At 32.1% G+C, this 27,657-nt stretch overlaps 1 protein-coding gene and 1 pseudogene across 2 annotated transcripts; both read left to right on the forward strand.

Moving 5' to 3' along the window:
* The first annotated feature begins 243 nt into the window (after positions 1-243).
* Positions 244-11,790, forward strand: LOC118194508 (flavin-containing monooxygenase 5-like; annotated as a pseudogene). Its single transcript, XR_015041903.1, has 2 exons — positions 244-879; positions 10,199-11,790. The product of XR_015041903.1 is annotated as a flavin-containing monooxygenase 5-like (transcript).
* A 4,839-nt stretch (positions 11,791-16,629) lies between these two features.
* Positions 16,630-26,640, forward strand: LOC118194509 (dimethylaniline monooxygenase [N-oxide-forming] 2-like). Its single transcript, XM_035365652.2, has 3 exons — positions 16,630-16,754; positions 22,444-23,086; positions 25,198-26,640. The coding sequence occupies exons 1-3, from the start codon at positions 16,645-16,647 to the stop codon at positions 26,083-26,085; spliced, it is 1,641 nt and encodes a 546-aa protein (XP_035221543.2). The 5' UTR covers positions 16,630-16,644; the 3' UTR covers positions 26,086-26,640.
* Positions 26,641-27,657: the final 1,017 nt, after the last annotated feature.

The following is a 27,657-nucleotide window of genomic DNA, read 5'->3' on the forward strand; positions in this document are numbered from 1 at the left end:
AAACTTGCAAATTTTCATTTTACGTAGTGGTACGAAGGAATTTTTCACATCTTTAACTAAAGAAAGAAGATGTTCAAATACCCAATGAAAATGGCCTAAATGGTTTCTTTAAATTCTTAATTATGTAGTCACTTTATTTGACAGTTCATGAACAAACATGTATATGGAATGTGGAATTTAAGTATAAAAATTATTTAACTTACACATGAATACATAAATTATGTATTTACTTTCAGATCAATTATGGCATCTAAGAAGCAAATTGCAGTCATTGGTAGTGGAGTTTCAGGAATTGGTTCTATTGTAATGTTGAAAGAAGAAGGACTAAATCCTGTATGTTTTGAACAAACAGATAAACCTGGAGGCACTTGGAACTACAGAGAAGTGTCTAATATGGAAGGAGTTGCATCCATAATGCCCACTACTATCATTAATCATAGTAAGGAAATGGGAGCCCTCAGCAATTTTCCACCGAAGAAAGAATATAACAATTATATGAGACACAACGAGATGTACCAGTACGTGAAAGATTTTGCCAACGAGCATGATTGCTTTAAACACATCCAATTTAATATGATGGTAACCTGTGTTAAGCGTTCTAAAGATTATGATGAAACAGGCCGCTGGGTGGTGACTGCAAAGAATACGATTACAGGTGAAGAACTTACTGACATTTATGATGGGGTGATGGTTTGTGTAGGTCACGTTAATCGGCCGATAATGCCGAAATATCCTAATTAGGAGAAATTCAAAGGAAAAATTATACACACGCATAGTTTGAAAGAGGTTGACGAATATAAAAACAAAAATGTCTTAGTTGTTGGAATGGGCTGTTCTGCTTTAGACGCTGCAGTTGGAGTAAGCGATGTTGCCAAACAAGTAAGAATTGTATATATGATTCCTTTTTAACTTTATTTTAGACCTTATTTTGCGTTTCAGAAATTTAACAATGCAAATAAGATAAAACGAGTTTTCATAAATAAAAAAGTTGTAGCATATTATTTCTTAGAATGGAATGCAGTAAAACCATAAAATTAATTAATTAATTACTATATCTTTAAAATTTGATTGCAGTATTGTCAAGTAGAATTTCTGTAAGTTAAATTCAGTCGTCGGATCCTTTCTGTCAGGCGAACAAATCAATATCGTTTTCATTAAATTTAGGTACGTCATTTATCATGCTTTTTTTCAATTGTGACCATTGCTAGAGCGCTTAGTCTGTCCTCGCTTATAGTGCTTCTTAAAAATATCTTAACTCGTTTTGGAGTTGAGAAGTATCTCTCAACTTCACCAGTGGTCATTGGAATAGTAATAAAAATTAGCTGCAGTCCAAATATCTACGAAAACCTACTCTGTATGCTGTTTTCTTTAATTAAATGGCCCCAGTCATATTTCTGTAAATTACTCCTATTTCAATTCTCAGACGATTCTTCTGTAACATGGAATAAAAATCATTTGTTTGGTCAAGAATCTGAATTGGAAACGTTTACTCGTAGTCTTAGAATTTTGGAGCTTTGAGGAGAGAAACACGAGAGAAATGAGAAGTAAAACAAAATCTCTCTTTTATATGATTTCTAATAACATCACATATATATTTAGCTTGTCGAGTCATTAGGTTCTAGAGACATTTGAAGCAGGAGACCTGAAAAATGTGCAATGCCCTCGCCAGGACTCGAACCTCGGATCTCTCGAATATGCGCGGAGCGTGCTTACCATTACACTACGAAGGCATGCTAAGTAGGCCGGGGAAATACCTTATATACCCCCTTTTAAAGAATAACTCGTGATTAGAGAACTCATTCGCGAAATCCTGGTGGTGGAGGATCATGATCCACCACCTTTTTTTTAGTTTGGGCGTCACTGTCATTATAATTTTTTTGAAAATGAGCAGTGCTGTCGCCGGGACCTATCGAATACGCGCCGAGCGTATTCGAGAGGTCAACACAACAAAGGCATGCTAAGAAGGCGGGAGAAATAGCTTATCAGGTTATTTTAAAGCCGGGGATTTGAAAAATGTGCAATGTCCTCGCCGAACCTCGAACCCTGGACCTCTCGAATATGTGCCGAGTGTACTACGGTTGCACCGAGAAGGCATGTTGGAACGTGAGAGACAATACCTTATAAGATTCTACAGTTTTTATATAAATATTTCCTCTAATTTCTTTCTTGATGTTTTATACGATTCCGGTGTCCCCTCTGTCGCTGAGTCCTTCTCCTTTTCTTTCTCCAATGCCTGCTTGAAAATATTCACCCTTCTAGTGAGTGTTGCTGAACTGATTGTATAACACATCAACATGTGGCATCATATTTTGAAACAATATAAACGAAAACAAAAATTACGAGTGTTCTAACATGCGGCGTAGGCCCAACAGCAGCTGAGACATAAGTCACTGAACACTGGTAGTTCGGTCTGGGGTTCGAATCTCGCCGAAAGTGCTGGCTGCGTGAGTGTTTTCGCTGTTTTCCCCATGTGGAAGGTCTACACGAGCCAGTGTTTTTAGAACGTGCTCCACGAAGGCATTCCTCCCCTTAAGCAGATAGCCCGCCATAATTAAACAAACCAAACCAAACTAACATGCAGCGAATAGCCAATGCCAATAATTATGAGTTAAGAACTGCCTATGGTTTAAAACCACGTAACTTCACATCAGATATCTAAGTAGTAAGCAGAAATAGGAAAATTGCATAATAGCTGTCAAGATGCACACTAGAGGAAGCCACATTAGCTCGAGAAAGTTTAGGGATAGAAAAAATAAGATTTTGATTTTTTTGGAAGTTTTTAAACATTTTTTTTGTATTTTTTAATTTTATAGTTTTTTGGTATTTTTATGACACATAAATACAATACTATAGCAAAAGGTATTGTATAATTGAGACATTCGGTGTCTTTTGTACTCGAATACATAATGGTAAATAAAAAACATAAAGGTAAATACATAACATAAAGGTAAATATATATCAGATCAATACATAATGGCATACATATAACAATACATTTACAAACATATATATAGCTTGATTACATACATAAATGCCAAGAGCACTTTTTTGCTTGTATATGCAGAGAGTATATACTGAGTACATGCAGAAAACATTTTTATATGAATTATTTTTTAGAATATTTTAGACTTTCTTTTGTTTTGTTGGATGCAAAGAGGTGTTGTATGGTCTTTAGTCCTTTTGCCAATTTTAGTCTGCATTTTTGTCAATTTTGTGTCAAGTAGGTCGTTTTGTCAATTATGATTTAAATTTTTGAAATTTACAGTGTGTAATTATATGCTTATCTTGTATTGCACAATTCTTCTCCTCTACTAGCGAGGTATATGACTGAGAGTTCTGTTTTTTTCTTAGTTGTTTGATTTCTAAGGCTATTAAGCACTGATATATGTTAGTCTCAGGAGGTTTCAAGTGATAGTTTTTTGTTACTGGACATTTGAAGATGTAATGGTTAGGGTCGCCCCTTTCCCCACATACACATTGCTCAGAAGAAGCAATGTTTCGTTCGTAATAATACGTGGAGAAGGGGCCATGTCCTGTCATAAACCAATTGATTAGATGGTTCGTACTATATCTGTCCGTATTGATGTGAAGTTTAAGTTGGAAGAGTCTTCTCTCCTTATCATTATTTTTCCATTCTTCTTGCCATGCTTGTTCCCGTAGGCATTTAAGTTGGCGTTTTAGTTGAGATTTAGGCGAAGAAGGATTTTTTAATTCTGCGTCAATGTCAGTAATAGCAGATTTTGCCACTTCATCTGCTTCTTCATTTCCAAAAATCGCCACATGGGATTTAACCCAGGAAATAGTAGGATGTATATCAGGATTCGAGATAGAGATGTCATACATATCTTAAATGATCCGAAAATTATGTTGAATATTTTTCATAGCTAGAATCGTGGATGATTTACTATCTGTATATATTTGAATTTTTTGAGTTAGTTTTTAGTACAATATTCTAGGGCCATTTTTATTGCTGATAACTCAGCTTGAAAAATACTGTTTTGATTTAAAAGTTTAGCTTTTCGTATTATTTTAAGTTGAGAATTTATATAAATAATGCATGCACATCAGACTCCTTCTTCCATTTTGGAGCCATCTGTGTATGCGCATGGGTAGTAGTTTCTAATTTGTGTGTTTTTTGCAATACAGTTGATTTTTGGATTTACTCCTGGGTGCCTTCTGTATGGGTTACAGGGCGATTCGTAATTGGAATATTCGAAGACTCTATCTTTCATGGAACAGTTCTTTTTAAGCCTTAAAACTGTGCCTTTGGTATGTTCCATTTGAGCTGTTATATACAGTGGGGCTATTCCTGCCAACACACAGAGTGCCGTATTTGATACTGTTCTGTAGAACCTTGTAATGTATAGTAAAAACGGGCGTTTTATTGCCTCCAGCTGTGTTTTCTTTCTTTTCGTAAGAGTTTGGGCCCAAATTTCTGCCCCATACAATACAAATTTTTCAATAACTACCTTAAAGAGAGTTTTTGAATATAACTTAATCCCCAATTAAATCCTTTTCAATTTTTGGAAGTTGTTTGTAATTTCGGAGGTTTTATTTCTAACGAATTTTAAATGTTCAATCCAGTTTAATTTCTTGTCATTGATTAGGCTAAGGAATTTGAAGCTATCAGTAATTTTTATTTTCTTACCTTCTATAGTAAATATGGGCAGGTGGGTAATCTTTTGGGAGGGCTTTGGATATATAACGACTTTGGACTTTCCTTGGCTAATGGATTTCAGATTTTTACAGACTGACTTGAAGATACATAGGGTTTCGTTAGCATTGTTATCTAAGAAGTTTTGGATAACACATCAATAGTTACATCTGCTATTATTGAAACAAAATTCACTTTTGAGATCTCATTTATGTCAGAGGTAGTCAACTTTCTTATACCTACCGCCCACTTTTGTATCTCTGCTAGTAGTAAAATTTTCTAACCACCCACGGGTTCCACAATAATGGTGATTTACAATGTAGGAAAGTAAGTTTACTTTATAAAATTTATAAAACAGAGTTACAGCAAGTTAAAGTATCTAATAATAATTACTTACCAAATACTTTGTGTCAGCTTTTCACTACGTTCGGCAGAACAAATCTTTATAAAACAACTTACTATAGTTAAATCTATCTTTTTATCCATACTTCGCATATATATAAATTACTTAGTTCAGTTATTAGTGGGATCCCTGAGGCTGATTCTGGGAAATTAATTATTGAAAATCCGGTTCGATTTTTGAGAGGAACAAACGAAGATCTCCCCTTTCTGAAATATTTGGGCAGTTTCTTTGTTTGGTCATAAAATGATTAACAGCACTAATACTTCAAATTCTGATCCCACAAGATATGAGGTAGGGAAAGGTATCAATAAATTGAATACCATTTTTCACATATTTGTATGTAAAACTAAATTTTTTTATATTTTGCCACAGGTTGTTCATATCCAACACTGTCGAATTCATGTTTGCTTGCTTCAACAGATCTAATTTTTAACAGTTCTCCTTCGCAAGTTATATGAACCTCTTCAATATTTCCTGTAAAAAGATTTTTCTTCCAGTTATATAACCTCAATAACAAAATATCTTCAAATCGTTTTTCCACGTCTAATTTAATTTCGTTGAGGTTGCTACTCTGTCAATACATCATCTTTTACAGATTCTAATTGAGGAAATTGATGAAATTCATATAATGCTGCAAATCTAGCCAAAGGTGTACCTTTTGACAACCACCACACTTCTGTATGCAAAATAAACTCAATAAAATCTTTATTATTGTCCTGGCTAAGTTGCCGAAACGTCTTATCATTCTTTGCACTGGATTTAATCTTATTTACGGCTCGAATTATAATAGTTAATGATGAATGGAGGCTTAGATATTTTCCTATAAGATGTTGCCTGTGGAACACAAAATTAATACACTAAACATTTGGATGCTGCATACTTCATATATAAAACTTCCTGTTTCAAAGCAACAAATCCACGACAGCGACTTGCCATTCATGGTGCTTCATCAGTAGCGCATGCAACAATATTATTCAAAGGAATACTTAAATACTCTTTTGGAAAGTATGTTGTCCCAGTATAGCATATAGATAACTCTTTTGTATCTGTGATGCGATTTATTGTGAATAGCATTTTCTTCGTAATAATATTATTTTCATCAAAATAGCGTATGCTATCAATAAAGTATCATTATCTACAATGGTAGATTTATCAGTTGCATGGGAAATAAAGAGTTTTGGAGAATACTTATAAGTTGGTTTTCAACATTAATTGCCATTTCATCAGTTCGTTGCTTTACTGTGCTAGCGCTGTGGGATAACGTTTTTAAAATTTGAGGTCTATCTTTATGCATTACTTTCGAAATAAATTCTGTTATAGAGGATATTATTACAGTTTCTTCAATATTATAGCTTTTGCCAGTTTTTTCAATTGATTGTGAAATGAAGAAATTGGCAGTCAATCGAACTTTTTCCCTTGTATGTTGTTTCTTAAATGATGAAAGGATAGTTGAACGATTTTGAATTTTTTTTATATATTTCCTGAAAATTACCAAGGGGCTCGTCCTTGTCATTTGAATGTTTTGTAGAAAGATGTACTCGCAATCTACTTGACTTCATTGCCTCTTTGGATAACGTTTTATGGCACAATAAACATATTGCACGTTGTTTATTTACAACAGGGATTCTATGAAACCCATTTTCAGATATTCTGGAGAACAGCCACATACGTATTTCGTTTTTTGAGACATTGTTTCACGATTTTTCACAATATTCATTTCATATTCATTTCACTGACGATATTTCATAATATAATTAGGTCGTTTGATGCTGTAAGCACATGCTTGCTCTCAGAAATCTAACCACATATTAACTTCAGAAATCGAAGTACATATTAACGTCTCGATTACGTAAAGATTTAGTTTCACTTACGTCATAGGAACAAAACTTATGCGATTGAAGTCTCTTGCGTAATCGCGACTTTTTGAAGACTGCGCGCTCATATGTCTCGTCTCGTTAGTCAGGAAGGATCAGGTGTATGCGGGACAGGTGGTCACGAACGAGGTCAGTTCAGTCCTCGGTCCCAATACAAACACCCTCTAACAGAGTCTGACCGCTGTGCTGATCTTAACTTGTCAACATTCAGTCGATTAGTATGCAATCGCAACGTCGCTTGATGGCTCTGTTACCGCCGACCATGAAAGCTGGAACAACTACTATCGGTCGGTATATACCAGATTGACTACCACTGTTTTATGTGGTTCTGACAAACAATAAACATGCAGTCTAATAAATTATTTGAAATTTCTTTTGACATTCCTTTAACAATAATGGTGCTAGTGAGCTGGTGTTTAAGAGACGAATCAAATTCTATTAAGACGTTGATATGAACTCCCTGATTTAATGAATCCTCGTGTCCTTCATGCCCTTGAAGGGCAAACTCAACTGAAGAGCAAAAGACAGCAATCAATAATTTTTGTTAGAATATAACCATTTTTTACAAAGTTCAATTGTGTCTTTTAACATTTGAACGAAATGCGCTGTCGATTTATTGGCAAATATCCACCTTTCCTAGCAAATTAAATTCTAAGCTAGTGTTTAAACGTGAATGAGTATTCATGCTTTTTTATTTTCTGAATTAAATGTCATAAATCAGCAAAACTTTAATTCACCCAATTGAATCACCATTCTGTTTTGCAAATAACAGATATGGGAAACAAATCAGCCAGTTAGTTGATTCACATCCATATAATCATGAACATTTCTTACATAAATCGGGTTTGAATTCTCTTTTCAAACATCTAGACTTACATTTCGTCACCTGAATAAAGTTTAGCAAAGGTGTCAACCTGCGTAGTTTCATATCCGTTTTTCTTTCCAAAAACAATTGAAAAATGCAATTGATTTTGTTCCGACATCCTGATTTTACTAAATGCCATCTGAAGTGTTTGCATTATTTCGTGAAAAATATGTATAAAGAAAAATGATAACAATAAAAATATATTACGAAACTGTAAAGGTGAACTAGCTAACCGAACATAAAAAACCAGGGAGACCTCGGACGAGATAACTGGAAACAATGCGAGCTCCCACACACAGATGATTTGTGAATGGAATAGTATCAGCGGTACCTTTGCCGTCTCACTCCTTTGTCCTCCTCTGTACCTGTAAAATGTTTTCCAAGAGTACTTCTTCGATCTCTAATCTGACAAAGGAAACCTCAAGCTCCAAGCTGATCTGGGCTATAGCAATCTACAATGCAGTAAGTTAGCTGAGTTAGAGTATTAAAAAGAGTGGATTCATCCTAGAAACTGACAAAAATCTGGAAGTTTATTAATATTATTTTATTTAATTTGCTAATAAATTTATTTCTTCGTTTTCTTTTGGTATTCAGGTGCTCATGTTCACAAATAGAGGGGTGCCTCTGATTAATGGCATTTTCTATCTCAGGTTATACTTGTTATACTTGTTCAGTCTGTTATACTTGTTCAGGGAGCAAAATTTGAAACGTCGCTCACAACAATTATGGGAAGTTCAACTGGGTATTTCATTTACGTTCGCCAATCTGGTCAGATGACAGACTCTTGTAGCTTGTCTTTCTACAAGCAACATCCCTTATTATCCTGGTGTCCTCATATTTAGAGGGATCTCCAAAATAATTCCCGATATAGGTCTTGTGAATAGTAAATTTTATCAGTTGACTTCATTAAACCTGTTTTTTTGCTAGGAGGAGAAGTTTTAATTTGATAAACATGCTTCAGATGTCGCAATGTGAGCATAGCATGTGAACCCCCAAGACATACAATTTCGAAGTTACATTTCCTGACAAGAAAAATCTCCATTTTTCTGTTATGTGCTTAGAAGGTCAGGATATAAAAATATGTGGTAGATCAAGAGTTAATTTCATGTAATTAATTTCTCCTTCAATTAAAATTAAAATATACTAGCAATATTTTTAACTGTAGCTATTATTAAGTGCTACTGTAAAGGGTAACTGCAGCTCGGAAATAGGTTCCGAAGGTCTGGCTTCATACAGGATTCCTTCCAAAGTTCGATTTGTAAACTTCATAACATCTATGAAGCGTAGTATGAGGTAGTATTTCTTAACTATTTTGCTGATAGTTTTATAATATAATCATTGCATTTTAGAAAATTATTCAATATTTTATTCTTTTAAAGTACTTGATAACTATGATAATCATTCAAATGCCATTTATTTCAAGCTTTCTGTCACGAAAGAATAGTCTGATCTGGCATCCATTTCTAACTATTAAACGGGTTATCTCTTCGGGTTCTGTAGGTTTTTTCATGTGTAATATAAACATGACTTTATTGAAGAGCCGATCAAGAAGGCATCTCTTCCTATAGGGAAACAACCATATTGTTGTTGGGCGTAATATGATAGTTTAAAAAGTATAAGTAAAATAACATACTTTAATAAAGTTTAAATAATTTGAAGTCAAAACAACAGTAGCTGGCTTCCAGCAAGAAACTAGCACCGATTGCTTATCAGTATAAATACCATTAAATATATGCAGGATATCTCATATAAAAAGTAATAATTAAGTAAATTTGAAGAGAAAATATACAGGAATAAATAAGAATAAATACCTGTGCTATATCCTAAAGTAAGAGCTTGAAGCATCAGACATTATTCTCTTCCCAGTTAAGTTATTTGAATATGGCAAAGCACGTAAGAACTAGGTATCTAAAAGGAGCCTTCGTAGGGGCTTTATAACAAAACTGGCTCACACCTTCTTTACACATGAAAAAACGCAAAAATCGTCTTTCCAATGGATAGTTCCAATGGATTTAAGCGTATCACGCTACAGTACACAGCATTCTTAGTCAGGTAGCCGTTAGTGTCGCTTTGTCTTGCCAATATTTGAGGTCTGTTTCGTAAGCCATTTAAGGGATAAGAGCAATTAATTGCACTATCAGAGATTCAAGGCATTGCATCATTTTGTAGGATTTCTTGCAATTTTCAATTCCTTAGGATAGTGCTACCTCCATTTACACAGCTTATAAAGGCTGAAAAAGGTATATTTAGCGAAGCTGAGGTACGTTTATTAAGGGCAGTAGAAACGTTGCAATAGAACGATTCATCATTTCCGTAATAGACTATTTAAATACGATAGGTTTCACCCTCAAAAAGATATATTTATTGCATATACTAGTAATACACTATTTTACTTTTTATAGGTCTATTTGAGCACACGGACTGGAGCATATGTTCTAAACAGAGTTGGACCACACGGATATCCCATAGATTACTTCTTTATGAGAAGGCATTTGTACAAAATGATGGATATTTTCCCATTACAAGTATGTAATTGGTACATGGAGAAATTCTATATTGATAACAGGTTCCATCATAAACTATATAATGTACCTCCAAAATATCACTTCTTTAACAAGGATCCTGTCATTAATGATCATTTTGGCTCAAAGTTGCTGTCTGGATCTATAATTCAAAAGAGAGATATTGAACGTTTTACAGAGAAGGGTGTCTATTTCGAAGAAAGCAGTGAGGAGACAGAAATAGATGCTGTCATTATGGCCACAGGATACACATGGAAATTTTCATTCCTAGAAGAGGGAATAGTAACTCAAGAAAAGAATGGACGAATCAATTTATACAAAGGAATATATCCTCCCCAACTCAAACATCCAACTCTTGCAATAATTGGTTTCCTCTTGACATTCGGACCTGGGTTCCCGACTGGCGAGTTACAGTGTCGATGGGCAGCTCATATGCTTGCAGGAAAAGGACACTTACCATCCTCAAGAAAGATGCTAAAAGATATCGAAAGAACGCATCGTGCAAATGCGAAGAGATATTCCCCAAGTGATAAAATGACTTTGAGGGTTGACTGTTTGCAATACATGGACGACATCGCATCAAAGTTTGGGGTAAAGCCAAACCTACCTAAGTTATTTTTTACTGACATCCGGCTATTTTGGAAGATCTGTTGGGGTCCTTTCGTCTCTTATCAGTATCGACTTCAAGGACCACATAAATGGAAAGGAGCAAGAGAAGCCATTATGACATCGAAGCAGCGAATGTTATATCCCTTACAGAGAGATGGCTCTAAATAATTAAGAATGAAATTTTATTAATGAATATTTATAAGATACAATATAAAAATAATATGAAAGTATATATACGATATTCATATATATGTATGCATATATTTATGAAGAGGCAAGAAATTAATAACGCGATACGTCTGAAATCATTTCACTACTAAAAGACTGCCGAATTAAAAGAAATGTTTTCGTCAGTCTAAAAACTCTATTTATAGAGAGTTGACATGCGCATCAAGGTTTTTCTACGTGCTTAAATCTTCATTTATTTTTAATATGCATCAAAATAAATCTAATCTTACAGAATTTAAACACTCAACCATCAAATAATTTTTGAAAATATTTTTGCTGAAAATAAAAGGAAATTGCCATTTTTCTGCATTTAAACGCTTTTCGATTGCATTTACAAATTTAAAGCACATTATTATTCCCTTATACAAAAAGTATTTCACATTTTCCTTCAAGGAATTAGTGAGTTTAGAGCTGAAGATATGATAAATATCTTCAATCGTATATACTGGTTAATATGATTTTTATAATAGTCGGTAAAAATTAAATTATTTTACAGTTGATTTTCTTTGTATTTCAACTCTGTAATATTTAATTATGAGTTATAGATTTTAACTTGAATACGAATTTCCACTTTCAAATATTTCCCCATAGTGAAATTTTGCAAGATTGAAAGAATAAATATTGATGAAAATAAACTTTTGTCTCTGTCTACTTTTTGGAGATTTTTTACTATCTGTATCGTTTTACATAAATGTTTATAAAATTTTATTTTCTTCTTTACATGTCCCAGAATTCATAGGCATTCATTTGCAGAGTCAGCGTGCAACAAGGAACGTGTAATGATGTACAAATACTATGTTCGAACTAAGAGAACATTTTCACGTATTTTCAATCAGATGTAATTAAACTACGAGATCATTATTACAGAATCAACGGAAATTACGTCTTTCTTCTCTGCGTTTTTAATCACTTTAAACCAGAAAATAATGTGGAATAAATTATAGTAAAACATTTTTCTGGAAATAAAGTTGAATGTGTTTCTTGTTTATTGTGTAACCCAAATTTAGAATTGGGTCCTCCTGAATAATATGAAATTTTTCCTTATCGTTACTAAAGTCTTTATTTCTTAACTATGCAAGAAAAATTTTAATAATATTATGCAAACTATTTTAAAAATAACTTGTTTTTCTTGTTACAAATGTTCTTGAAATTAGAAAATAAAACAATAAAGCAAGAGTGGTGTCTTGCAGTTAATGAGCTATGGTCCTAAAATCTCTGTGGTCACGGAGCTCGTTTCGATGTATGAACCGTTACGAATCGAAATGAAATTTCATATATCGTTAAAGGTATGCGCTCGAGATTGTGATGTTTTAAAATAATATATTTCTCACGGTTACGGTGACAGTGAAAACATTTCGAAATTTTCGATCGGCAACATCCGAATTTTTTTTCCTTCGGAAATTAATGAGCACATTAAAAAACCATAAATGGCTTTGGAATGATACACGTATGATGAAAATTGCCGGGATAGAACATTTGCAAAAAAGAGAATTGTAAAGGACCGATGAGAGCACAAGAGAGGAGTGAGAACAAATCGTATACCTTAAGTTACAAGTTCTCAATATTCTAGCCTTCGCAGACGATAACGCATTGCATGCCAGTCGGAAATTAATGAGCACATTAAAAAACCATAAATGGCTTTGGAATGATACACGTATGATGAAAATTGCCGGGATAGAACATTTGCAAAAAAGAGAATTGTAAAGGACCGATGAGAGCACAAGAGAGGAGTGAGAACAAATCGTATACCTTAAGTTACAAGTTCTCAATATTCTAGCCTTCGCAGACGATAACGCATTGCATGCCGGAGATTATTCATGAGTATATATATATATATATGAATGTAACATCGCAGGAGAAACTTGTACAACTTCTTTTAATGGCATCTTTCAATTCTAACAAATCTCGTTATATACTCGTACTTTATATTTCAGATATCCTCAGGATCATAAATCCATCGGATTTATATCGGAAGATCGCGATCTGGTCTTTTTTTATGCAAAGTGTGCATGAACAGCTTTCTGACTTTAGCGTTGTGAAGTATTAAGTTTGTATGTTTAAATCTTTAAATTCTTTGCTTATTTGTGGCACCAGTAATATCTGACAAAAACTTAAGTCATTTGCAAGCTTATCTGATAATTTTATCCATTAATGGTAAAATATTATTTAAAACGAGTTTGCCAATGTATATTTGGCAAGGAATAAAGTTATTCCTGTTCTTATTTTTTAATGCCATGGCGTTGAATTTTTCAATCAAAAGACTCAAAATAAAGTTGTTTGATGATTTTCTCATTCTTTCATCATTTAGACACAAGTAAGCTCAATGTATTTTAACATTCAGAACATTTATCAAAAAGACATTTAATCCTTCAGATCAAAGAATAATTTTAAAAACTTGTGGTTATGAATTTGTTACAATAACCCTCCTACAACAGCAGCTAAGCCGTAAATTTAAGCCCAACAATATTTCCTTTTACACCTTTAAGTAAGTACATACACGAATATCTTGAAATGTGTACTAACAATAAACGCATTATATTCAAAAAAAGGAAAAAAAGTTTCCAGATGTAAAAGTACATACTGGAATATAATTAACTCTTGCCATTTTCGGGAAGCTTGATGATTAAATACGTATTTCGTTGATTGGAGGAAAATGTAAGCGAACTCCGATAATAAAATATCAAATCGAATTGAAAATTCAAATAATGTCTTCAGATACAAATACTATAAATAAAGTAAAGGATATAAAATAAATACCCAGAAAATAAAGCTACCTCGTCTTTAGGTCAATATTTATGAAGAATGTTTTTAATCTTAGAATTACGTATACCTTCCCAGTATACCTCTTGGCGATGACTTAAATAACTACAAAATACCAATCCCTCACTAAAACCTATTTTTGAAACACAAAGGAGAGTAAAATGTAAAATGCTACTATAGTGTACTCATATGTCTATCACGATCACGAATCTAGTTATTGTCACGTACAGGGCAGTCAAAGGGTGGAAATAAAGAAAGCTGTTATTGCAACATTCATTAGCCGTAGCTTACGTCAGTACCCGTACAAAGTACGTACGCCAAAACTGAGAAAACATAGATTTCTAATATTACCATAAGCTAAGAAATGGTCGACCAAAGGGCCATCTTAATAGAGTATGGTATACCTAATATCCACTCGCACTATGCTGATATTGAAGCACGTTGCTGATATTGAAGCACATTGCTGAGATTGAAACACATTACTTACCGTAAAAATGTTTTGAATCTTTAGGTAAAAAATCTGATGTACACGATACATGACTTCCTTGTACGGCCTCTTAAACTATGCGCGTTTTTGCTGCATTACATTTAAACTTATTTCCCTGAATTACATTAGAGATATATTTCTCATTTAGTCAATTAAGTTCTCACTTCGCGGCATGGAAAAAATACATAAAACCTCAAAAAATCTTAATCAAAAATTGAAAAATATAAAATATCAAATAAAGTTAAAAAATTATTTAAAAAATTTCAAAAAATATTTTTACAATTAAAATTAGAGTTTCTACGCTAAAAAAACCAATTCGGCCAGCAGGCAACAAGGCAGATTTTCGGTGCCCAAAAATGAAAGTTTAATTTTGGTCTCACTCGGTAAAAAAAGGTGCAGAAGCTGAATTCACTATTCTAAGTTTCAAATGTAAACAAATATGGCTGCTATGGTAACCAAAAATTAAGCTTAGCCGCACTTAAACAATTTTTTATTTTTTGATAATTCTACAACTTTTGTATACAGATTAACTTTTAGGTAATCTATATACAATAGTTGTAGAGTTATCAACAATTAAAACCTTAAGCGGAAGATAAGAACAACATAATTCAATCATTTTAAAGCAAAAAATGCGCACTTTACTAACATATAAGAGTAAAAAAAAAAAACTGAGCTCACTGAGCAGAGAAACAGAATGGATATATATATTTATATACGTTTGGTGCTGCTGACTGCACCCATGAAATGACATGCACATCTGCATATTATAGCAGTCCTATACACAAAATTTTAACGTTCTGAGGCACCCTTTCAATTATGCGAGATACATGCATACCTCGTACGTACGTGCAGATGCCACGAAAAACTCTCTTCTAAATGCATTTTAAATTAGTTTTATAATTCGTTTGGGTAAAACAGTCCTTTATTCTCTCCTAACGTACAGATTTCACGCAAAAATATCATTAAATCGCATTCGATTGCGGTCAAAATGTATATTTTCGTGTAAATATGATACCCTGAATTTTTCTTGATTACAATACATTCTTTATTTCGAACATGCGTATAATTTAATATTACGTGCAAGGAAGTCATGTGGTGTACACATCAGATTTTTTAAATCAAACAATGCAAAATTTGCCAATGTTTAAAATAAGAAAATAATTGAGCTCACGGAGCCGAGTAACAGAGTGGCTATATAAACATATTTTTGGGGCGGCCGATTGCAACCAAAAAGAGAGGTGCGAACTAAATGTTATAGCAGTCCTGTATACAAACTTTCAACTTCCTGAGGCTACCCGGTTTTGAGTTATGAGAAATATATACATACATAACATACGTACTTAAGTAAAGACTTCACAAAAAACTCTCTTCTGAATCCTTCTTAAATCCTTTTCGCAACCCCATTTGTGAAAAGGTGTCCTTTATTCTGTCTTTACGTACAGACGTCACAGAAAACCATCGTTAAATTGTATTTCCTAGATGTCAAAATGGATATTTTCGTTGAAATGTGATACCCGAACATTTTCACGATTATAATACTTCCTTTACTTCGTACAAGGAAGTAAAAAGAAGAAGAAATTCTAGAAATATTATCTGATTTGGATTTCCTAAGAAGAATGCTCTGAAGGATGTTTACACGGTTTTCACGAAACATCATACTTTTGGTAAAAATGGAGAAGCCATCTCTCATGAAAATAACACTTTTGGGAAGTAACATATCTAACTATGTGTCCAATTCTTGAAAGGCCATGGTTCAAGATAATTTTCAAGCTGAATCTAAATGATTAATAGAATATTGTATTACATGAGAATGGAGACACCCTTTTATAATTTCAGTAAATTTATTTTTGCGTCTTTTCGTTTATTACGTGAAATGACTTTAAATTATTCCTTTAGTTCATAACTGTAAGATTTTATATACTATAAGTAGCATTTGCATATACGAATAGCTTTATTTTTTATTTTTTACTACTAGAGAACATAATATGAAATATTCGTTTGTGAATATTTAATATGAACAATGGTTCTTCTTCTAAGGCAAACATGTATTTTGTAAAATTTAAAATAGATCTCTGCGTGTTATGAAACCAAGCTATGTTTGTATTAAACTCTAAGCTGTCACTGAACTGCAAAGAGACATTTGACAAAAACGAAAAGATTAAATTGAGTATTTTGAGGCCATTATTCAATTCTTATCTTATTTTTCTTTGGAAGTTTTTATCTGAATGGCAAAGTCACGTGAATGAAAATCATTATCGAAATAAATTTTGGGAGTAATGTATTGCATTGCCTACAAAGGCATTCATCGCAAGAAAAAAAAAGAGAAACACATTTCAAGCGGCCAATTAAAAGGTTGGTATATTATTCTGCAATTAACACTTTAAAATATTTTTTAATTTTTTTGTAAAATTTATCTAACATTTTACATTTAATATTAATTACCTGACTATATTTTGAGCTTAAAATCGTAGCTACCCAAAATTAACAGCTAGTTAAAATTATTTAAAAATCTGCAAATTATTTTAATACTTCTATTTACCGTTTCATTTTCTCTTGCTAATTAAGCTTTATTGCAGTTTACTTATTTTCCATAATTATTTTTTATTATCCCAAAGAGCGTTAGCCGAGAACGGCTATTAATTTCGTTTTGGCATTTTGTGTTGAAAACTTTAAATGTCGGTTCACTTTTCAAATTGTTGCCACCAAATATTATCGTCCTGTATTATATTTAAAGAAATTAAATAATGAAAACTCTACATAAATGCTCGCATTGTGATAAAGAAACGGTACCTAGAGCCATTAAATTGCCATAAAAAAAAACATTTTTATCTCCAGCGCGTGAGACTGTGTATCAGAAATTCTAAAGATATGCTCATTTAAAAATTATTTTGCGATATTGCTGTTAAATTAAATTTCATGGTTTAAATGCAAAGACCATTTAATAAATAAAGGTTAAAAAAGTCTCTTTGGGCATAATGTAAAACCTGAAAGCTTTCAGATTTTTTTAAATTTTTATTTATTTATTTATTTATTTTTGCAAATAAGAATTATAGTCCTATTTCAAAGACCAATTTGACAAGCAGGCGGAAAGACAAAATTTTCGGTTTATTAGATTTTAAATTTACTTTTACCTGTGTTTTCGTCACTGCTGTTCTGGTAACTATGATTTTTTTAGTTCACCGTCGATATCGTCAACCTTATAATTTATATTATAATTATTAATTCAAAGGTGATGCTAATACAGATAAAGTCTTGTAAACATACAGTGAAGTAATTCATTTCATTTCCAACATAAAAAGCACATGTCATGCTATTTAATTTGTCTCTTGAATATTTTAAAAGCTTATACAGTAGACGCCGCTTAATGGAATCGCGGCATTCAGATACTGTTATCAAATTGCCGAAGCTTTACTTATATGCGAAAACATAGAAAATACATCGTTTATTGTGATTACGAATTTGGTTAATATGATCAAACGATTGCAGAGTAAAGTTGCTTAAACTAAACTCGTCAAATAAGGTCAAACTCAATTATAAAAATTGACCCATTGACAGAAATGTCACCAAGTCAGGCATTTAAGTCGTCAAACAGCTTGGTTTGGTTTTAACCATTTAGTCCTAGGCAAAAAAACAACCTTGGTTTAAATTTCTCTGAAAACTTCTACGCTAAGCATAGGTTGCTTTGTTGCCTAATTTTAAATTTTAAATTTGTATGATCTCTTCCAATAAGGGGCACCCTCCGAATATCAAGTTTAGGGGAACAACATTGGTGAAGTAATTTCCATAAACCTTCTGAACAGTTCATAACTTTCACATCAAAGAAATTATTAACGGTTCATAAACAAAGCTTGGCATTTTCCTAATTAACATTCTCTGAAATGACATATTTATATCTTTTTAGTTATATTTACGTTAAATTTATTAAATTACATTACTAATTTGAAGGATGTTTTTTCTCATCGTTTAATGTTATCATTCGGTTAGTGTGATCAAAATAATCGAGGACAATCGTGATCACATAAAGCGGCTTCTAATGTAACTTGATACATGCATACACATACACAAATACATCTCTACAGGAAATCAGAATAAAATTAAAGATCGCATCAAGATCCGACTGAAATGCTAATTTCTGCTCTACCGAAGTTCAAGTTTTTTATTTGCATTTAAATATTTTTCAGTAACTTTAAACACTTCGAAAATTGAAGAAATAGCATTTCTATGTAAGTTCCATACCTATCAGAATTGTAAATCATTCCTGTCTTCAAGTTAATTAAATTATCAGCGTTTCCGAAACACATACAAGTATCTCTCATTTAAAATTGCAAAATTTTATTAAAATGCATTTGCACGTAAGTATTACCTTTTATGTTTCATCAAGGTAGTTCCGTTGTAGACAGAATACATTATCTTAACTAGAAATATTGCTAAGCATTATTTTTTGGAATATGCACCGAAATGATTCTGCTGTTTTTATGAACAGGTATGGAAATCACTTTTTATATACATAAACTACAAATGGCAATTGGTTTATAATCCAGAGCCGTTTGATCTCCTGTATCTCACAACTGTGGTAAATATATAAGGTATTTCTCCCGCCTTCCTAGCATGCCTTCGTGGTGTGGTGGTCTGCACGTTGGACGAGTATTATAGAGGTCCGTGGTTCGATTCCCGGCGAAGGCGTTGCTCATTTTTCATCTTTCCTTCTTCCAAAAAAGTACCTAATGTCTCTACAAACAAAGAAGGGTAACAATACATTGCTCCTGAAAGGCATTATGAGTCCAAACAGGCTTTGTCCTTCAAGGACTATTATTTTAGTTTTGCGATTTTGCGTTGGTTCACTATAAATGTCCGTTTCACTTTTCAAACTGTTGCCACCAAATGTTAGAGTGCTGCATTATATTTGAAGAAATTAAATAATGAAAAATCTGCATAAATGTATGTATATTTCTCATATTGTGATAAAACAACGGTACATAGAGCCATCGAATTTGGAGTGACGTAATCCTACTGCGAAACCCAAATTCGAAATTTGGAATTTGTTTTATTATCGATTTCATATTTTGTAAAACTTCAACGAATTCTTTCTTAACAAACTCAAGGATTTCAAAGCGATCAATGGAAACGTTGTACAGAAAAAAACATTATTATCTCCAGACTCTGTATCGGAAATTCTAAAGATATGCTCACTTTAAAGCTATTTTGACATATTGTTCTTCAACTGAATTTTATGGTTTAAGTGCGAAGAACGTGATATTTAATAAATAAAAGTAACAGACAAAATGTTAAAAAAACGCTCCTTTGGACGTAATTTAAAATCTGAAAACCTTTCAGATCTTTGTTTTTCTATTTTTTTTTTCTCTTTCCAAAGTAATATCTGTTTCATTTTACAGTATCTGTGAGGGAAAGTTTCTATTCAAGTTAAATAACTGCTGTCGCAATGTCAATAAAGCCATTGACATCAGTGTTAGTAAGTGACTGAGATTAGATTCAGGAATTCGACAACATTAATTTTGTCATTTCACCATTTAGTTTGTATTATGTAGACTCAGCCATTTTCCCCCTTTTTTGAACCCTGCGCTTTAGTTCATTAGACTTTAAAATTGTTTTTAAATAATTAGTTAACATGAAATATCAATGAACAAAAAATTTTTATGATATGCTTTATATATATAAGTATAGCAAATAAAGAAAATTTCTGTAAAAATTAAAATAATGCAATAAAATTACACCGAGTGTAGGGAAAGTACTTTGGATCGAGATACTCTTGCTATTTCATAAGCAGTCAAGAATCAATAGTACAGCGTTTAAATATATTTATAATAATAACAAGCAATTTAATAAACATTGATATACAGCTTAAAGAGCTAAGAAGTAGACATTTTGCAAAGGTAAGTCGATGATCTCAGGTATATTGTGAAACCCTGAACAAACACCATTCAAAAAGAGGTAACTAGCAATGTACAATGACCGTTGATGGAGCACTAGTTTGCCTAACTGATTTCAACGAAAAAGGTCAATTTATTACAGAAAACAAGAGAAAAAGATGTAAAAACTTAGTTTTGATAATTCAATGAATGTGTCAAAACTCAGGTTTATTATTGTTGCAAATTTCTCCTGCAGTGGGAGATTAACGCATGAAAAGTGGAGTAAAATGGCAAAATTAACTCATGTCATAAAAATATTTTGCATAGGATATTTAGGCAATTAATTCCATTTTTTGATCTCAACGACTTTAAGAGCGTAACACTGCACTATGACAAAGCCATCAGCAATGCTTTAAAATTTATTTTGCATTCCATAAAAAAATAAAAGTTTGTTAAATGTACTACATGCGTAATCTTTCAAAATATTCCTGTGAAGACTCCCATGCACTATTAAGCTTTTTCAATGTTAAAACGGTTGTTTCTAGACGTAAAGTTAAAAAGACATATATGGCCTCTGGAAAACTGTTAAAGAGATAAGTAAAGCAGTACACTGAAAATTTTACGTAAAAGCTCTTTTACCATGGAAAGTACGATGCAAACGTGCAGTTCGAAACGAACTATTAGATGTAATATTTAAATAATATATGTTCTTACGTTTGAAATATAAACTGAACGACCCTGAAATCGTTTTAAATAGGTGTAGCATCCTCTGCAATTCGTTCAAATAATAGAAAACATCTCATGCACTTACTATTTCTTTTAAGAAAAATGCATGGTCAAAATAAAATATTTTATTTCTAGTGTTGATTTATATTTCAATAGATATGTTAGTTTAAATTGTTATAGTGCTATTTAAAATATACTATCTATTTACTCTTACAGTATTAAATTCATTGAGAATAATATGGAGCAGTTCACGTATAAAAACATGTCATTTAAATTTATCTCGACGTATTCAAAACTTGAAATAATCAATATCTACTTTAAATTCAGCTTTTAATTTAATTTCCAAAATGTTTATGGTAAATCTCAGCACAATGACAACTTGGATTTAAGAAGCTTTACTATACTTTTTTTCATTTTTTATTATGGCATCATCAGTTATAAAACCTCATAAAACTATTCACTTTACTTCACGCTAATTCAAAATAGACAGCAAAACCTTGCCTAATACGTGTATTATGTCATTAATACATTCCGCGTACAGCTAAATGGCGTTTCATAAAATTACCTTTCTACTGAAAAGATGTGTTACGTATTATTATTCAGATTAGGAAACTATGTGTAATTAAATAAACCTAAATATCCTTGTAATTAAAAGAGAAAAATAAAACAAAAGTTAATTGAAAGGGTTTTTGTTATGCTTAATATATATGTCATAAAGTTATTTTTTAAAGCTGATGATTTTTGCTTGGGACAAAAAATTAAACAACTCTTAAAAACCATCACAGAGTTTTTCATTGCCTGTCATAAAATGTCGTCTGCTTTCCTTTGGTTCAATCTCCATTGCAAAATCATCCAGTTCATGCGTCTTTTTCAACAATTCGTTTAAATTCTTGAAAGCTAAAAACGCTTCAACTTCTTCTTCAGTGTCATTGCTTTCAATGGCGGCTGGTGTGATAAGGCCAATCAAGGTCTTCATTTGTCATTTGCCCTATTAATTCTTTGACTTCTCCTTCTTTCACATCTTATACACTTTCGCAGCGAGTTGCTTTTGTACAATTTCCATTGCTTTATTTTCAATCGTTGGAAATTTCTTAAAATTGTTGATAACTGATGCTCGTAAGCATTCATTGTTGATGAATGAGTACCGAATTGCATATAAATTAAAATTTAAAGCTGGACAAATCAAATGGAAACAATTAAGGTATCACGTACAAGAGAAATTACGTTTCGCAAATCAGAGCTCGACAAGATTTTACTGTATTCTTGCGATAGGTTTACAGTAAACTGCGATCTGATATAACAAACTCAAGTTATAATCTAATTTAGCAAACGTCCTTTGAACATGTATCTGAATACATCTTTATACCTGATTGTACTTGTCTCAATTATCTACTCTCCTTTATCCATATGAATAAGCTATAATTAAGGCATGTGTATTTACATTGCAGGTTCATAACTATGGAATGCAAAAAGAGAATTGCCATCATAGGAGCAGGATACTGCGGAATGACAGCTATAGCAACTTTAAAGGAAGAAGGTCTGGAGCCTGTGTGCTTCGAAAGAACAAGCAAACCTGGCGGTACATGGTGCTACAGGGAGGAAATTATTGACGGAGTAGCGTCCGTGATGTCTACTACGATTATTAACCACAGTAAAGAAATGGGTGCTTATAGCAACTTCCCGCCTCGTAAGGAGTTTAACAACTACATGAAACACAGTGAATTGTATGAGTATTTCACGGAATACTGGACAAAAAATGATTGCTACAGGCATATTCATTTCAATATGGAAGCTGTTTCTGTAAAGAGGGCTAATGATTATGATGAAACAGGACGATGGGAAGTAACCGTAAGAGATACAGTTGCAGGGAAAGAAACAAGAGATATCTACGATGGTGTAATGGTTTGCATTGGTCATTTCAATCGACCAACAATTCCTCAATTTTCTGGGTTAGAAAGCTTCAAAGGAAACATTGTACACACTCATAGTTTGAAAGATGTATCTAAGTTCAAAGATCAGAAAGTAGTAGTTGTGGGTTTTGGAGCCTCAGCACTTGACGCTGCTGTGGAACTGAGCAGCGTCGCCAAAAAAGTAAGCAGTATATTTGTACTTTTTCTAAAACTTTTACTTTTATTGAGTTCTGTCTTTTCTGGATACGTAATAAAAAATTACATTTTTAATTTGATGCTAAATAAACTTCATTGTATGTATGCCAGTTAAACACATCCTATGGCATTTATTTCCATTAAACATAAATAATAAATGAAGCTCAGATATTTTCAGAATTAAAAAACGGCGCCTTTTATAACTTTCAGTGAAAAATCGCTTTCTTCTTTTCTGGATGTAAAACATATTTTCTGCGATATTACGAAAACATTTGCAGTTATTGGCAGAGTCGGTTATCAGAATACTGTGTCAGTAAATCTGATATAAAACACTCTCTCTTAACTGAAAGTTTTCTGAGAAGCATAATACTGATTTAAATTAAAGAATTATATCTTAATTAAGAATTTTATGTAAAATGTAAAGTATAATACAGCAAGCGTAATAGATTTACACTACTTTATGCTCTATTTAATATGAACCTCCAGTTTTACACTGGAATTAATGTCAGTCTAAAACAGATATGTTTGGATGGAAAGCATAATTTCTCAACTTCAGCAATAAGGGGAATATTTTGTGTTGAACATGATTCATGAAGCTTCTTTGGAAATATATCTAGACTCTTATACATTAAAACTATGCTTTTAGAACTTACGCTCTTTCATATTTTATATTCTTTGCTCATTAAAGCTTATTAGCTAAAACATTTATCTCAGTAGAATCCATTTATAATATTCATTAAGCTTTACCTTTGCAATCTAGTTTACTTCTTTTATATTTAAACAATGTACAAATAACCCTAAATATTGCTTTTTAGTTCGCAAATGCGCAAAAGTTTTTCTTTTGATTTATCAGCAGGATTGATGCTTTGCACTATTTGAAGATAATTTTAATTAGTTTATTATCAATAATATTACTATTATTAATATTTAATAACATTTTGTTCCATTCTGTGTAAAATAATGAGACGAGGAAGACTTTTTAGACATATACTCAAAGTTAATAAAGTAAATTGTATTTGACACTACATTTAAAAAGTCATTTAAAAATAACAACATCCTTTTAAATTATAGCATTTAAAAACTTTTATTAAATTAATAACCAACAGTAGTTGAACTGAGATATTAATGATCTGAAAGAAAGCCAAATAATAGTGAATCTCTTTCTCAAATTTTGCATGACTTCATAATTTCTCTATGGTATTAAAATATTTGTTGTTGTTGTTGTCTTTTCCATATTACACGGAACAATATACCATTCTGATTTCGGAATAGGTTGCCTATTCCGAAATCAGAATATTTTTGGAATACAAATATTCATGATAATGGAATTGCATGTATATGACTCATGCATTTTAGCATCATAGTCTTTCACTGATAAAATATTGAATATGAGCTTAAATGCCATGCTTGCGTACAGTTAAAATTTTAAAAATTAATTAAAATTAATTTCTTAGATAGTCTTCGGTTTTTATTTTAAAAGTCACGAAATCTTCAAACTTTTCCTTGTGCCAGATGAAGTCAAATTATCCAAGAATATTTCAGGAAAGCAGAGACTAATTCTGAAACTTTTTATGAAAGGCCAAATAAAATCTGTTAGAATTGCTAAAATGATAGGGAAAATGAAGTGAGTCTTAACTGAATTATAATATATGTCATAATAAACGCGCATTACATGGAATAAGAACGAAATGAATCTGCAATGATTAAACAAATATTTTCAGCGGTATGGAACAAATCGTTGTTAAGTTTCAGCTCCGCATACTCAAATAGTTAACGCCACGCTTACAGTTGGTCGTGGACTGGCCCGTATTTCCAATTAAATAGTGAGTTGGCTTCTTAAGTGCTTTTTTAGTTTCTTCGTAAATAAGATAAAAGCGAGACAATTTTTTTCGCAATGTCTACCATGAAGTAATTTCTGCTTCGTTTGCGTTTATTTTTTAATTCTTTATATTACTAATTAATCATTTATTTCCTCAGAATGAATGTAGGTATATTTATTAAATTTTTTATGCGAGCAAAAATTTTACTTTACTAGAAATGTTTTTGGAGCATTTTAATGAAAACTAATGCAGCAGAGATTTTTTTTATATTTTTTAGGTATATTTAAGCACTAAAACTGGAGCGCATGTGATGACAAGAGTTTCGTATCAAGGTTATCCTTTAGACTACGTGCTTCTAAGACGTTACATGGTCCAATTCATAGATCTTCTTCCTACTGATCTTGTTAGCTGGTATGTAGAGACATTCTACCTTAACCCAAAATTCAGTCCCTCTCTGTACAAAGTAACTCCAAAGTATCATTTGTTGTCGAAAGATCCAGTTATCAATGATCATCTATTCTCGAAACTATTATCTGGTTCTATTGTACAGAAAAGTAACATTGACCGCTTCGTAGAGAACGGTGTCATCTTTCAAAGAGAAGATAAGAAAACGGAAGTAGACACAGTCATTATGGCAACAGGATACACGTGGAAATTCCCTTTTTTGGAGGAAGATATAATCACTCAAACAGATGGTCGAATTAATTTATATAAGTTAATGTATCCACCTCATTTAAAACATCCAACTCTTGCGTTTATTGGATTTCTTTTGGTCTTTGGCCCAGGATTTCCTCTGGGTGAGATGCAGTGCCGATGGGCAGCATATATGTTTGCTGGAAAGGGAAAATTACCCTCTGAAGAAATCATGTTTGAAGACATCAGACGAAGACATAAACTAAACGAACAGAGGTATGCACCAAGCGATAGAATGACTTTAAGAGTAGATTACACCCAATATTTGGATGAAATTGCTTCACAATTCGACGTGAAACCGAACTTGTTCAAAATATTTTTTACAGATTTTCCTCTTTTTTGTAAGTTAGTATTCGGACCAAGTGTTCCTTACCAGTATCGGTTGGAAGGCCCACATAAATGGGACGGAGCAAGAGAAGCCATAATGAAATGTGAAGAAAGAATATTAGCACCCCTTCACGGAAACTCTTAAAAAAGGACTGCACTTTTATATCCATATCTACAATTGTACAGCATTCATGCAATATTACTGAAATTTAAATGACACTACTGTATATCTTATGAATAAATTCGAGTCCTCATCATACTACGGCCAGAAAATGTGGCAGACACGAAAAGTGAAGTGTGAAATTCAGTAAGAAAGGTGAGCAATGAATTAGCGTAAGCCCGTTTTGGTTATGCTCGCATTATCTCATCTAAACACAAATATTTCATATTTAATGTTTCCTTTTCCACCCTGAAGGATCCGCCTACATTACTGCAAAATGATTAGATGCAGACAGTAAAGATCTTAGTTTCAGAAGCCAAACCAATCATTCGATTTATCTTCGAAGAGTAGCAACGAAAACTTTTGAACTTTAAAACTGTCTATTTTTTCTGTGTCATATGAGAAATGATGAAAAGAAAAAGTCACGAAATAAATGTTTGTTAAGCTAGAAAACTAGATTTTTATGTAATTTATGTACATATATTTTAAAGTAAATGTTGAAACCCAATTATAAAATAAATGTTACAAGTTTTTTATTAACAGTTTACTTTTAAAATATTACTTTTGAACAAGTCAGATATTTTGCTTTTAGCAATTCAATAACATACGAAGTAGCACTGCAGCATTATGTAAAAGGCAAGGGAAAGGGCAAATTTAGTGCTGTGGAGGATACGTTATGTCTCAAACCGAACATAACATTTGTAGAAAGAAATACGAAACATTATTTTAGTTATAAATCAATAAAATTTAAAATTTTGCATCAAAACTTAAAGAATAAAACCTTCTGAAATAATAAATACCGGTTATTCTAAACTTCTTGTGGCAGTAATTTCAGTCTTCGCAAATAATTTTGCAGATAGAACAGCATCGAAATGCAGCATAAAATTATATGAAATTTAGATGTTATTTGAAATATACTTTTCTTAAAAATACTTCTGTATTTGGAACTTAAGACTGAAAACATTGAGGCACTGTACGCGCTTATACAAAGAATGGGTTCACCAAATTCAGTTTCCAGTTATATTGCTGATATTTCATTCCTAGTAATAGTTTTAAAATGAAAAAAGTATGAAAGTATTATGCATTTAGAAATCCACTATCAATAATTAAAAAATTTTCTAAATTAGCCTATCGTTGTTTTAAGTTTTGTAAAGCTTCTTGTAATGTGCCACGTTTTCTTAATTTATTTTAATTATGTATTAATAAGCTTTAGCTTAAATAAAATTGAAATTAAATTACAAAATTTCGGAATTAGATTTAGTTTTGAACAGCACATGAAATTAGAGTAACTTTCTTAATTATATTTCTTATTAAATAGCATTAGTTCTTTCGTTACATAATTTTTACGAATAATTTCTTTAGTTTCAGTATGACTTCAAAATGAAAATTATAAGGTAATACAAAGTATTATTGCTTTATAACTGCTTGAAATTTTCGTTTATAAATAATTCGTTTGAATGTAAATTTGTTGAATAATACTACTAAATCATTTAACAATCCTACTAAAATATAACCCCGATAATTTAATTGTAATTATACTATTAACTAGTTTGCAGA

The sequence above is a fragment of the Stegodyphus dumicola genome, chromosome 7 (assembly GCF_044657685.1).
Source record: "Stegodyphus dumicola isolate Sdum_Otavi_A_Nest chromosome 7, ASM4465768v1".
In the NCBI taxonomy this organism is placed as follows: domain Eukaryota; kingdom Metazoa; phylum Arthropoda; class Arachnida; order Araneae; family Eresidae; genus Stegodyphus; species Stegodyphus dumicola.

Coding starts and splice junctions, on each gene's coding strand:
- LOC118194509 (XM_035365652.2), top strand. CDS start 16,645: ATGAAAATCATTATCGAAATAAATTTTGGGAGTAATGTATTGCATTGC. Junction 16,755..22,443: donor TTCAAGCGGCCAATTAAAAG/GTTGGTATATTA, acceptor TTTACATTGCAG/GTTCATAACTATGGAATGCA. Junction 23,087..25,197: donor TGAGCAGCGTCGCCAAAAAA/GTAAGCAGTATA, acceptor TATATTTTTTAG/GTATATTTAAGCACTAAAAC.